At 52.5% G+C, this 13186-nt stretch overlaps 1 protein-coding gene across 9 annotated transcripts in view; it reads right to left on the bottom strand.

Moving 5' to 3' along the window:
* The window catches only part of COL27A1 (collagen type XXVII alpha 1 chain), a 109300-nt gene extending 100401 nt beyond the window's left edge, over positions 1–8899 (bottom strand). For 8 of the 9 annotated variants that reach the window (XM_053281847.1, XM_053281857.1, XM_053281851.1 and 5 more), the window contains exon 1: positions 8582–8899. In XM_053281847.1, coding sequence (XP_053137822.1) covers positions 8582–8741 — 160 coding nt within the window. In that variant the 5' untranslated portion in view covers positions 8742–8899. Of the gene's footprint in view, positions 1–8444; positions 8465–8581 lie in introns of those variants that run through there. The other variant, XM_053281856.1, reaches the window with a different exon arrangement.
* Positions 8900–13186: the final 4287 nt, after the last annotated feature.

Below are 13186 nucleotides of genomic sequence, written 5' to 3'. Positions count from 1 at the left end.
GGCATTTCCTTATGTTGTGTCCTTATGGTATATATACCTTACTGTGTGTGCATATGTGTACACACACACACTCATTCATTCAGGCCATACGCACTCCCGACTGGCTATCAGGAGAATCCTACAAGCAAGGCAGAAAGAGGGGGGAATGATCGCTTGTGTGGAGGGTACATAGGAACATAGGAAGCTGCCTTCTACTGAGTCAGACCCTTGGTCCGTCTAGCTCAGTATTGTCCACACAGATTGGCAGCGGCTTCTCCAAGGCTGAAGGCAGGAATCTCTCTCAGCCCTATCCTGGAGATGCTGCCCGGGAGGGAACTTGGAACCTTCTTGCTCTTTCCAGAGCAGCCCCATCCCCCGAAGGGGATATCTTACGGTGCTCACATGTAGTCTCCCATTCACATCCAAGCCAGGGCAGATCCTGCTTAGCAAAGTGGACAAGTCATGCTTGCTACCACAAGACCAGCGGTGAGCCCAGAACCTGTAGCCAGCGGAGACAGAGGGAAAGCACAGCCCTATCGTCTGTGGATGATGGGAGTTGTAGTCCGACCACATCTGGGCACCCAAGGCCAGGAACCCCTGCCGTGCAATAGTGCATGACTCTTAGGTGGGAGGGTGGGATGGGGAGACCAAGTCTTTCAGTCCGAGACGAGATGCTGCCCCCATCCATCTGCTAAATGTTTGTGAACAAGAGCAACCCCATGTCTTCATTTACGCTCCTCTCCGAGCCAAAGAGATCTCGGATTCAGCCTCTCCCTGGGCCTCTGGAAACTTCTGGGGGGCCCCACTCTTCACTAGTCTGTCCCTGGCTGCCGTCGCCTCTCCTTAAGCCCAAAGCCGTATCGGACTCAGCCGAGCGTGCCAGAGCCGGGGATCAGCTTCCCTCGGATCGTTTTATTATAATTTTGCCTGACCCGAAGGCTTTGCAGGACTCCTTGCCAAGAGTCGGGCAATAAATCTCCAGAGCAGGGAAGGCAACTCTCCTCCCAGGGAGGCCCTCTAAGGCTGTGGTCCTGGGTCAGCTCATCTGTTATTCGCTCTTAATAGTTTCAGCCACAAATAACTTCACCCCTCCACAACAGTCAGCAGCAACGGGAGACAGCAAGTACCAAAGCTCAAGTCTGATAATCGTTCAGAACCAGAACAGCCCTGCTGGACTGGACCCAAGGTCCATCTGGTCCACCGTCCGGTTTCCCAACTGGCCAATCAAATGCCTACAATAAGGAGCAGAACCAAGGCGTGGAAGAAATAGCACCCCCGTTCATTCTACACCCCGGGATCTGGTATTCTGAGGTACGCTGCCTCTGAACATGGAGGTTCTATTTAGCCGCCACAGCTTGGAGCCATTGATAGATCTCTCCTCCTTCATGAATTTTCCAAATGCCCTTCTGAACCATCTAAACCAGTGGCAGTGAATTCCATGAGCCCAGCAATTCTGCACTGAGTGAAGCTCTTTCTTCTGTTTGCCCTCAGTTTGCTGTCTACCTGCTTTACCAGGTCATTGCTAGTATGAATGGGAAGGGAAAACAAACAAATATGTTGTAGGGACACATAACAACACCTCAGTGGCATAGCCCTACCTGGAGGTGTCAGGGATTGAACCTGGGACCTTCTGCTCTTCCACTGAGTTACGGCTGCATCCCCTAAGGGGGACCTCTTACAGCAGACAGAGCTCACTTGTAGTCACCCATCCAAATGCAAACCAAGGAGAGCCCTGCTTAGCAAAGGGGACAATCCATGCTCGCTGCTCTTGTGGTAGCAAGCACAAAGCATGAATTGTTTCCTTTGATAAGCAGGGTCCGCTCTGGTTTGCATTTGAATGGGAGACTGCATGTGTGAGCACTAGAAGATATCGCCCTTAGGAGATGGAGCTGCTCTGGGAAGAGCATCTATGTTCCAGGTTCCCTCCCTGGCGGCATTTCCAAGATAGGGCCCAGAGAGACTCCTGCCTGCAACCTGGCAGAAGCCGCTGCCAGACTGGGTTAGACAATATTGAGCTAGATGGACCATGGGTCTGACTCAGTATACGGCAGCTTCCTAGGTTCCTGACAGACCAATTGACGACGTGCCGTCAAATCGGTGTCGGCTCTTAGTGACCACATAGACAGATTCTCTCTGGCATAATCCCATGACAAATCCCCTATTTGCACTTTGATTGTGCAATCTGAAAAACCAGGCTTTTGGGAAAGGCCAGGGCGTAACAGAGAAGGGAATGAGACCCACAAAGCAATCCTCAGTATGTGGTCCGGGGTTTTACAAGCATGTCCCGGTTTTCAGCTCTGAAACTGGTGGGGGGGGGGAGGGTGTCGCGAAAGGAAGGTCCTGCAAAGATCAGCCAAAGAGGGCAAAGGCGAGGAAGAGAGCTTCGCTCCGGCTCCTGCACTCTGCCCCAAAGTTAATGGCCCGTCCACTCATGTCACCGTCTCACTTGAAGACGGCCAGCTAAAGAACCCCGGGGGGGGGTGTGTGTGTTACTCTTGACCTCCAGCTGCACAGCCCTAAGCACCACATGACCTCTGGCCTTTCAGACATTCGGCTGCCAGGGGGCATTTGAGAGCCAACCAGATTCCAGCTCAGCAAACTGTGGTTGCATTCAGTCTCTCCAAGAAACGCCGTCAAGGCGGAAGGGACTTCAGCACACATTGATCGCCGACCGCGGTGTGTGCGTGCCTGCTGTGCAACGTTCCCTGTGACAGAGATGCCAGAGGGACAGGGCTGTCGCTCAGCAACATCTCCAGGTTGGGCTGGGGGAGACAACTGCCTGACACCTCGGAGAAGCCGCTGCCAGTCAGTGCAGACCATCCTGAGCTAGATGGACCAAGGGTCTGACTCAGTAGGAGGCCGCTTCTTATGTTTGTGTATTCCCAAGCTCCGCGCTAGAGAGCACCTGCTTTGCATGCAGAAGGTCCCAGGTTCCATCCCTGGCAGCATCTCCAGGTAGGCCTGGGAAAGACTCCTGCCTGACCACTTGGAGGAGCCGCTGCCAGTCAGTGCAGACCATCCTGAGCTAGATGGACCAAGGGTGTGACTCAGTAAGAGGCCGCTTCCTGAGCTGCTCGCAACGCTTGACATTTCTTCCAGCTTCATTTGAATCCTCCTTCTTGACCCAGAACCAAGCAGCACCTCCGACGACGACAACTCCCGGGGTGCTGGACACGATAAATCCAAACAGCCCCCCCCCAGCCGCCCCCCCCCCACACTTGCGGCCCAACCCTGCAATTAATCACACAAGAGCCGACATGGAAACCAGTCCTTGGGCTGACCTCAGCCAAGGGTAATGGAAACCGAGAAGATGCCGCACGCTCTTTGACCCGCCCCGCGTCCATCAAGGGGCCGTTGGAAAGACAAGACAAATCCTGCCGTCACCTAGCTGCGAGGTACAGAAGTAGTTGCTACCCCTTGGCGGCTGAACGCTTCCCTGCCCTTGCTGGTCACACAAAGAGTTGCCAGAATGTCCGGGAACGTAACTCCCGGCTGACAATGCCCTTGGAACCTGGACGACCCATCCAAAGAGCCCCGGAGGATTGCGGCCAAATTCAGGGTCAAGTTAGCTGAGACGCAAACTGTATTTCCCCGCTTATCCTTTTTTTATTTAAACCTGGTGCCCCCCCAATATGGAAGAAAAGGGGGAGCTGGCCTTGAGGTAGTGAGCATGAATTGATCCCTTTGCCGAGTAGGGTTTGCCTTGGTTTGCATTTGGATGGGTGACAGCATGTGAGCATCATCAGATATTCCCCTGAGAGCTCAGAGGGAGAGCGTCTGCAGGCATGCAGAAGATCCCGGGTTCAATCCCTGGCAGCATCTCCAGGTAGGGCTGGGAGAGACGCCTGCCCGAAACCTTGGAGAGGCGCTGCCAGTCAGTGCAGACCATCCTGAGCTAAATGGACCAAGGGTCTGACTCAGTATGAGGCAGTTTCCTATGTCCCTAGGCTGTAATGCAATGAACACCAATCACAATCTCAATCACAATCACTCAATCACAATCTCAAGTTTCCAGAGCATACCTGCCTTCAATGATCCTCACAGCAACATGGCAAGTGAGCTGGTAGTATTCTTGTCCCCCTGTTGCAGACTGGGGTCAAAGGTGGGGCTGCCAACTCTGACTGATGCTATCCCTGGAGACTTTCCCCCTTAATTCTCCCCCAAGATCAAGCCATCAAATTCTCCAGGCTTGCTTTCAAGAGTCACCTGGAGATGAATGCCGATTCCTGGAGATTCCAAGATTCCAAGGAACACCAGGAGCTGCCTTCTACTGAGTCAGACCCTTGGTCCATCTAGCTCAGTCTTGTCTACACAGACTGGCAGTGGCTTCTCCAAGGTAACAGGCAGGAGTCTCTCTCAGCCCTATCTTGGAGATGCCGCCAGGGAGGGAGCTCAGAACCTTCTGCACGCAAATATACAGATGCTCTTCCTATCCTCTAAGGGGAATATCTTCCAATGCTCACACATGTAGTCCCCCATTCAAATACAAACCAGGGTGGACCCTGCTTAGCAAATGGGACAATTCATGCTTGTTACTGCAAGACCAGCTCTCCTCCCATAGACAATCCTGCAGCCTAGACAACCCTAGACTGAAGCTATGCCTCGAGATTTATTTCCCCCAACATTTTTCACCAGTTGAAGCCATTCACGTCTCCAGACCTGCTTTCAAGGACGGTTGCTGACTCCTGGAGGAGTGGCAACCCTACACACACGCCCGAAGCCCCCCTATCGTTACGTAACGAGGGTGGAATTAAATGCGGCACTTGTCCCCCATGACATGTGGAAGCTGACATCAGCCCCGTGGGCTTACTCCCGAGAGGAAGCTTGAGCAAAGACGACTTTACGTCAACGGGACTGCAAGGCACACCTATCAAAAGAAAACCCCGCTGGCAGCGTCATAGAATCAAGTGATATCATCTGCTTCTGTGTGGAGGCCAGACAGCTGCACAGTCAAATGGGCACAGAGTCAGAGCTTTTCAGAAAAGCTCTGAGCAAAAATAAGAGGGGGGAACCCACAACCGACCAGAACTCTTCGGCTGGCCTCCTCAGTTCTGGGCGTACTGAACCAGACAGCGTCCGTTCACCACGGGAATTCCAACTCTCTCCTATCCAGCTCGGTGGGTCGGCTTTCATCCAGAGCCATTAAGCCAAAGATAGCAGGTGTCAGGATGCAAGCCGCGCACTGCGAGCGGCAGACCCGTAATAACTCACGTTCTCCCGGTTATTTGGGCCTTGGTTTGCATAAATTGGAGGAGTCAGGTTGCATAGCTCTGTCTGCATTTTATGTAAATACCAATCTGTCATCATAAAGAACAGACAGCCACAAAAAGTATGGACGCTTTCATCCTGTGCGCACTTTTGGGATATAATACAAGAGAAAGAGAGTGGTTATCTTTTAACACTGATTTTTTTTTCAATGCTGTAAGAGAGGGGTTCTCTAACAGGCCCCCAGAGATGCTGTTGGACTACAACTCCCATCATCCCCTGTCACTATAGTTAAAGGCTGGGGTCGACGGGGGTTGTAGTTCAACATCTGGGGACCAGTGTTCCCTCTAACAGGGATTCCCAACTGTTGACGACTCCAACTCCCAGCATCCCCAGCTGTAATGGCCTTTGGCGGGGGATTATGGGAGTTACAGTCAACAACATCTGGGAGTCCCTGTTAGGGGGAAGACTGCTGGGGACCCAAGTTAGAGAATCCCCCCACAAAGCCCCCTGCCCAAAAAACCCATTTCTCTACGTCTCTCTTTCATTTAAAAACATTTCATTAATATTTTTCCTTACTATAGCACATAATGAAAAGACGACCAAAAATGACAATGACCAAAAACGATCGGTCTACAACAATTAACTGATAGACAAGGACAAATATTTGCCATCTCAGTTATATTTTCTGCTCACGTATTGTCTACCCAGACTGGCAGTGGCTTCTCCCAGGTTGCAGGCAGGGGTCTCTCCCAGCCCCATCTTGGAGATGCTGCCAGGGAGGGAACCGGGAACCTTCTACATGCGAGCAGGCAGGTGCTCTCCCCAGAACGGCCCCAACCCCAAAGGGAAAGATCTTACAGTGCTCACACACGTGGTCTCCCCTTCGAATGCAAACCAGGGTGGACCCCGCTTAGCAGAGCGGACAATTCATGCTTATTACCACAAGACCAGCTCCCCTCCTTCACCTCTCCTCCCAGCCACCTGAATGCAGCAAAAAACACCCACGTTATCACAGGTCGCAGAGAAATGGAGATAAATCTAGTCAGGCCTCCTCGTGACGGGTATCTTCCTGCATACGATACGGTACAGCTACGGCAAATACTTATCTACTGCTTTTCAACAAAGCGAACTGTGCAGAAAGGTCTGCGATGGCTCTCCCCCAGCCTCCGAGGGTGTCAGAGGGTGTCGTCACCATCTCCCCCAAACACCCCCGGGGCACAAACGAATGGAGGAATCCCATCAGCCAACCTCTCCTTTAGGCTGGAGTCCCCCAATTCCACTACAAAGGGCTCCGACATTTGGCACTGGAGCAGACTTGGCTGCTGGTGGCCAGTTCTCCTCCTCCTTCTCCCCCCCCCCCCAAGCTGGAGAAGATGAGCTCACAGTGAGTAATGCTCCGGAGGGCCTGGCATTGCGGAACGAGGCTGCAGCCCCCGCCTCAAAAAAGGCCGCGTCCCTCGTGCCAGCTGTGGAGACCTGCTAGTTATATCATCACAGATACCAAACAGAAAACCCGTCTTGAAATCGCCCTGAGCTTTCCAAGTTCTGCCCTGGCCACTAACACCGCCGTCAGGTTACAATATCCTTGACAGCCAATGCAAGAGATGCCAGAAGGGAGAATTTGGAGCCCAGGCGTCTTGCAGTGGGGAGGAGAGCTGGCCTTGTGGCAGCGAGCAGGAACTGTCCCCTTGGCTAAGCAGGGTCTGCCTTGGCATGTAGTTGGCTGGGAGACCACATGGGGACACTGTCTCCCCCTAGGCGAAGGGGCCGTAAGCAGGAGGTCCCAGGTTCAACAATCCCTGGCAGCATTTCCAAGCAGAGCTGGGAGAGACTCTTGCCTGAAGCCTTGGAGAGCTGCTGCCAGTCTGTGTAGACAATGCTGAGTTCGATGGACCAAGGGCCTGACTCGGTATAAGGCAGCTTCCTACCAACTACAAGAAACGAGGCACCCAGATGAGCAAACTCTTGTTCTCAGCTCCCGAAAAGACCAACAGCCTGAGACAATGTTTTATTAATCTCATGTAATTTCCTTGTTTTAATTCTGTGAACTGCTTCGGGTGCCTTGGTCAAGGAAGAAAGGCGGTATAAAAATGCAACAAATACATACATACATACATATACGTACATACAACCCTATTCCCCAAATGCAAAATATGCGCGAAGGAAACTGGAATTCTGTACACACAAACCGACAACACACACACCACTGCCCCATGCTATTTGCAACTGGTGTTCAGAGGTAGAATGCCTCTCAACATGGAAGTTCCATCTAGCCCAGATGACTCCTAGTCATTGATAGGCTCTCCCATAAAGAGGTCTCATCCCCTTTAAAGGAGTGCTTATCTTATCAACACACACCCCGGGGGCAGCAAATCCTATGAATCAGGGACATGTAGAACAACATGCCGTCATATGCCCTGCCTTCATAGCAGTGTCAAGGGTGCATCCAACGTGCACGATGAATTCTTGCAGATCAATGGACACAGAGAATCAGTGCAGACGATACTTAGTGCAGTATCTGCAGATACTGCAGAGATCCAGTGACTTCTCTCCCCCTTCCTGAGCCAGCAATCCTGTCCTTACCTCCCCATAGACCAGGGGCTGCCAGCCCTCGCACCCCAGATATTGCTGGATCACAACTCCCATCATCCATCAACCTTCGACCCCCTTTACTGGGGATGATGGGAGTTGTGGTCCATCAATAACAACCCGCCCCCAATGGCACATCTCAAGGCTAGATGTTTCATCTGGGTTTCAAAATGAAGGGGGTGGGTCTGAGATGGTGGCAGGATCCAGAGTGACTAGCCCACTGTTCCAACTTCCCTGTTAAACACAGGAACATAGCATAGGAAGCTGCTGCCTACCGAATCGGACCCTTGGCCTGTCTTGCTCAACACTGCCTACCCAGGCTGGCAGCAGCGCTGCCACTCCAAGGTTTCAGGCAGGAACCTTCCCCAGCCTTAACTGGAGATGCTGCCAAGGATTGGACCGAGGCCCTAGCGAGAGCCATGCCGCCCCTTCCCCGCTCCTAATCTTTGACCAGCCGAACTCACGACTCTGCCCCGCTGAAGCCAATGAAACACCTGAGTGGGTCACCGCTGAGACCCTGCCTCCGGGGGCGCGGGATTGCCACCACCCCACTCACTCCGGATCCTGCTCCGTGTCTTTTTATGAAGTGCAACCATTAAAGAGAGAAAGAGAGAGAGAGAGCTCTCAAACCCCCTTTCCAAACAAGACCGCGCTGTCACGCGTCCTACCTTAGGCGGGGGCATCCCGGCCCCACCTTGACTCAGAGGATCAGCAAAAGAGGATGCAAGGCAAAGACCGCCCCCCCCCACAGGCCCCCTCTGCCCCCGCCCCACAGAAGGGGTCGTACAGCGGCGCCGCGCCTTACCTGCGTGCTGCTGCTGCTGGCCAGAGCCGGTTTCCGCCGAATCCCCCTCCCCAGCCTGCAGCGGCCGGGCGCCGCCGAGCAGCAGCAGCAGCAGGAGCAGCAGTATCGCGGGCTTCCCGCCGACAAAGGGGGCTGCCGGGGCCGGGGAGGTGCCCTCCATGGGGACTGCAGCAGCAGCAGCAGCAGCAGGGGCTAGAGTGGCGGCGCCGGACTCCCTACGCGCCTTCACGCCGCCGGGCGAGGCGCAGCAGCCCCCGGCGCGGAAGGGGTTAACGCGGACTCGCCCTCTCCCCTCCCACCACCTGGGGCGCGACGGGGGGCGGGGTGGCCCTGCCCTCCTCCTCCTCCTCCTCCTCCTCCTCCAGGACGGGCCCGGAGTCTCCAGCAACCGGTCTCCTCCAGCTCTGGAAAGCAAGCCCGGTGGTGGTGGGGATGCCTGGAGGGAGGGGGGGAGAGATGCAGGATCCGCGCCCGTGAGCCCTCCGGGCAGGGGCCAGTGTGGAACTGGCCCACTCCCTTCTTTGCAAGGAAGAGGCGCGCGCCTGCTGCGGGCCGGGGGGCCGGGAGGAGAGTGGCTTCCTTCCTCCGCACAGCCGGGGCGCTGCTGTGGGAGCTCTGCACATGCCCAGGGGCAGGGCTGGGGAGTTTCACAGAAGACACGCCCGCCCCGCCCCCCTCACCTTCCGAGACCAGCAAGCAACCCAGCCTGGAAGCGGCGGCGCGAGTCTCCGGGAGGCAGGGGCCCCACTTCGGAAGAGGCTTGCAAGCTGCAGCCCTCCACCCACTTGGCCGGCGGCCGACAAGCTGCTCCCGGCCTGTCGGAGGGGGCTCGAGCCACCCTGGGCAAGCGCGGCGGGCGGCTCTCCGTGCTCGCGGCGGCGGCGGCGCCTGCTCTGCCCGTGAGTGCGCGGCGGCCGCCGCACCTGAAAGAGATGCGCTCCTAATGGGCGGCCTTGGGCGGCGGCGGCGGCAGCCCTTCCTGGCTTGGAGAACTCCTCCGTCTGGCTTAGCATGCTCGGCCCGGTGCTCCGGGATCTCCCGGGCCCAGCGGCCTACAGAGGTAAAAGGAAGCTGCCTTCCTGAGTCAGATCAGTGCTCAACATAAGCTCAGCATTGTCTGCTCTGGCGGGCAGCAGTCTGTCTTTCCCAGGCCTGCCCAGAGCAGGTGCCGGGGATTTGAACCTTTTCACTAGTGCTCCTCGACTGATGCTATGCCCCCACCCCCCAACCTAGGGAGCTGCTTTATACCGAGTCCATCTAACTCAGGATCCTCTACTTAGGTCCCAGCCCTACCTGGAGATGCTGCCAGGGACTGAACCTACGACTTTCTCTGTGCAAAGCAGATGCTCTGACTGCAACTAAGCTACAGCCCTCAGTCTTCCTCATCACCAGCCAGGGCAAGGGGTTTCAGATGATGCTGGACTACAACTCCCATCAGCCCCAGTCACAACAATTGATGGATGATGGGAGTTGTAGTCTGACAACACCGGGGGACACAAAGCTGGAAACTTCTGCGCTACCAGATCCTTTGGCTGGAGATTGAGCTCAGGAGGTCTGCTACATGCCAAGCGTGTCTTACCTCTCAGCTACGGACTCTTAACTAGACCACTGGCACACACACACCCTCTGCATTGCCTTCCCCAGCTAGGAGCAGAATATCCTAAAGTTCACAAGTCTTTCTGGCCTTGGTCTCCAGGATCCACTCAGATCAGGCCTCCTCCTGGTCAGAGAGGCGAGCTGGTCTTGTGGGAGCAAGCATGACATGTCCCCTTAGCTAAGCAGGGTCTGCCCTGGTTGCATATGAATGGGAGACTAAGTGTGAGCACTGTTAAGATATTCCCCTTAAGGGCCTCTGGATGGGGCGGTTTATAAATTTCATTAATAATAATAATAATAATAATATAATTAATTAATAAGTGATGGAGCCACTCTGGGAAGAGCAGAAGGTTCCAAGTTCGCTCCCAGGCAGCATCTCCAAATAGGGCTGAGAGAGACTCCTGCCTGCAACCTTGGAGAAGCCACTGCCAGTCTGGGTAGACAATACTGAGCTAGATGGACCAAGGGTCCAACTCAGTGTATGGCAGCTTCCTGTGTTCCCAGCTGCAGACATTGGACTACAACTCCCATCATCCCTGACCACTGGCGACTACATCTGGGGGTTATGGGAGTTGTGGCCTGACAGCAGCTAGAGGGCTGAGTTGTGCAGCCCTCTAGTCCTGGCTGAATCACTCACTGCTCCTCCCCGGTACATGTAAAACCACACAGTATATGCAAAAACATTTTTTGCATTACAGACCATTTTCTGTACAAAGGGGTTGAGGCTTGGATGTGTGAGAATGCCCTCAAGCAGCCTGGAGCAGGAGGGGGGGAAATCACCCCCCCCCAAATGCACTATATTTTTTTATTGCAAGGAGTGTAGCTGAACCATGATAATTTGTGCCTGCATGGCACATCTGCTGCTGAGGCTTCTAAAAAGAGAGAGGGGGGTGCTTTATCCAGCATTATTTCTCTTTAACTCAAGAAGTGTCATTCACCCACCCAAATGCTTTTCTGAGAGCCTGATGCATTTAAATGGTTTCCCCTGGTCATTCCCCAATAACCGGATCAAAAAGCGGGAAAGCCAGCCCCAGAATCCTGTGAGCAACTCGCGCTTCACTCTGATTTGCAAACATTCTTGGGAATTTTTTGTTTTGTTTTAAAGTGAAATGTGAGCCCTGAGAGTGCAACTCAAGCTGCTCCCATAAAACTATTTTACAAGCGTCAAGAACAAGTGTCATGTGCTCACAGCCCCTCTCACCCTCATGATATGCCCCAAACATCTTGCATTGACATCTGTAAGGCAGGAGGACTTGAAGTGGCCATCACAGAAAGAACTGGGTGATTCGCACTCACCATTTCACTGCTAGAGGTTCTCCTCCCATGCCAATGTTTCATGCTTGACCAGGCAACAGCTTGCTGTTAAATTGACTCTGAACAATCCTGCACAAGTTTCATACACATCTTGGACTACAACTCCCATCTTCCCTTGGCCGCTGCAGCGGGGGGGGTGATGGAAGTTGTCGTTCAACAACATCTGGGGACATCCTAAGTTTGAGAAACCCCAGTGGGGGAGGCTTCTCTAATGCTGACCTAGAGAGCGGATGGACTTGGTATCTATCACACTCTATCTATCTATCTATCTATCTATCTATCTATCTATCTATCTATCTGCATAATGCCCACTACCGAAGGTGGTTTACAGCAACAAAATATATCATGTTACCAGTTAAAACATATGCAAATATCAAATTAAAATACCCATTAAAACTATCCAATAGCTAAAAAGCTGGGCTGTCTTTAGTTGTTTCCTGAAAGCCAAGAGGGATGGAGCAGCTCTAATCTCAGCAGCAAGCGCCTTCCACAGTCCTGGAGCAACTACAGAGAGAGGCTCGCCTCGGAGTCGTCACCAGACGAGCCGGTGGCATCCTCAGATGAACCTCCCCCGAAGATCTTAATAGGCGACAGGGTTCATAACGAAGAAGGTGTTCTCTTAAATACCCTGGGCCCAAGCCATTAAGAGCTTTACATTTAGTGTCTCCTTCTATCCTCCTGACCATAAAGAGCTGGCTAGAGTGGCGTTCTCAAAGGGCTACGTCCTCCATATTAGTTTGGCTGGGCAGGCAGATCATCAGAAGGTAAGCATCTTTCCGATCCGACAGCTATGCAGCAGCCAGAATTTTTCAGGGTGGTTGCCATTTGGTGGGTGGGTAATAGACATAAGCAAAGAGGAAAACAACTAGTTCTTAAAAAATAACAATGGAAACCAGTTGAGGAGAGGAATCAGTTACATTTCTATACTATACCATGATTAATTCCCCACTGCCTTTGATCAATGCTCTACTGACTCCACAACCTGCCTGTAGGATTCCTGTGAAGACAAAGAATGTGACACGGTTGAGTCCCGCTCATTTCAAGCACATACCACATTAGTTAGAAGTTTCTTTTTTTCCTACAGTTTTATTTTAATTCAAGGACTTTTGCTTCATACAAAATGTAATTGTAGTAACAACCGAAGAATCCAAAGTTTGGCTGATAAGTATTATTCAGGCAGCAAACTATTCAATCACAGAACTTTTTTTTTTCCTCGTGAAGTTCCAATTGGGTTGCATGTTTGGAACTTTTATCCGGTTTTCCCCCCAACACTTTTTTTTAAATATAAAGTTTAGCAACAAACCCCCCATTGATATCAAATATAATTAAAAATTAACAACTGATGAATACATTGTATCAAAAAGTACGAAGATAAACATGTTCCCCCATGCACATCCTTTATATATATATATATATTTATATATATGTATATATTTATAGAATATGTATATATTTTACATGCAAACATTACTGATTCAAATTACAGCCACCACAAGACTGATTTCAGGATGCAGGGGGGGAAATGAGTTCTTGCATTTCAAGTTTTGGCAACTCACTTGAAGGATTCTGGGAGATATCCCGGCCCCGACCCGGCTAAAGAAAGTTGCAGCTTAGTCCCACTGAAACTGATGAAACTAATATCTTGGCTGAATTTGCTCTTGTTGGGTCTTAGCTACGACTAACTTTAGTTGGATC

Source organism: Hemicordylus capensis, chromosome 17 (assembly GCF_027244095.1).
Source record: "Hemicordylus capensis ecotype Gifberg chromosome 17, rHemCap1.1.pri, whole genome shotgun sequence".
In the NCBI taxonomy this organism is placed as follows: Eukaryota; Metazoa; Chordata; class Lepidosauria; order Squamata; family Cordylidae; genus Hemicordylus; species Hemicordylus capensis.
The sequence above is the reverse complement of the archived record's forward strand: the minus strand, read 5'-3'. Positions and strand labels throughout refer to the sequence as shown.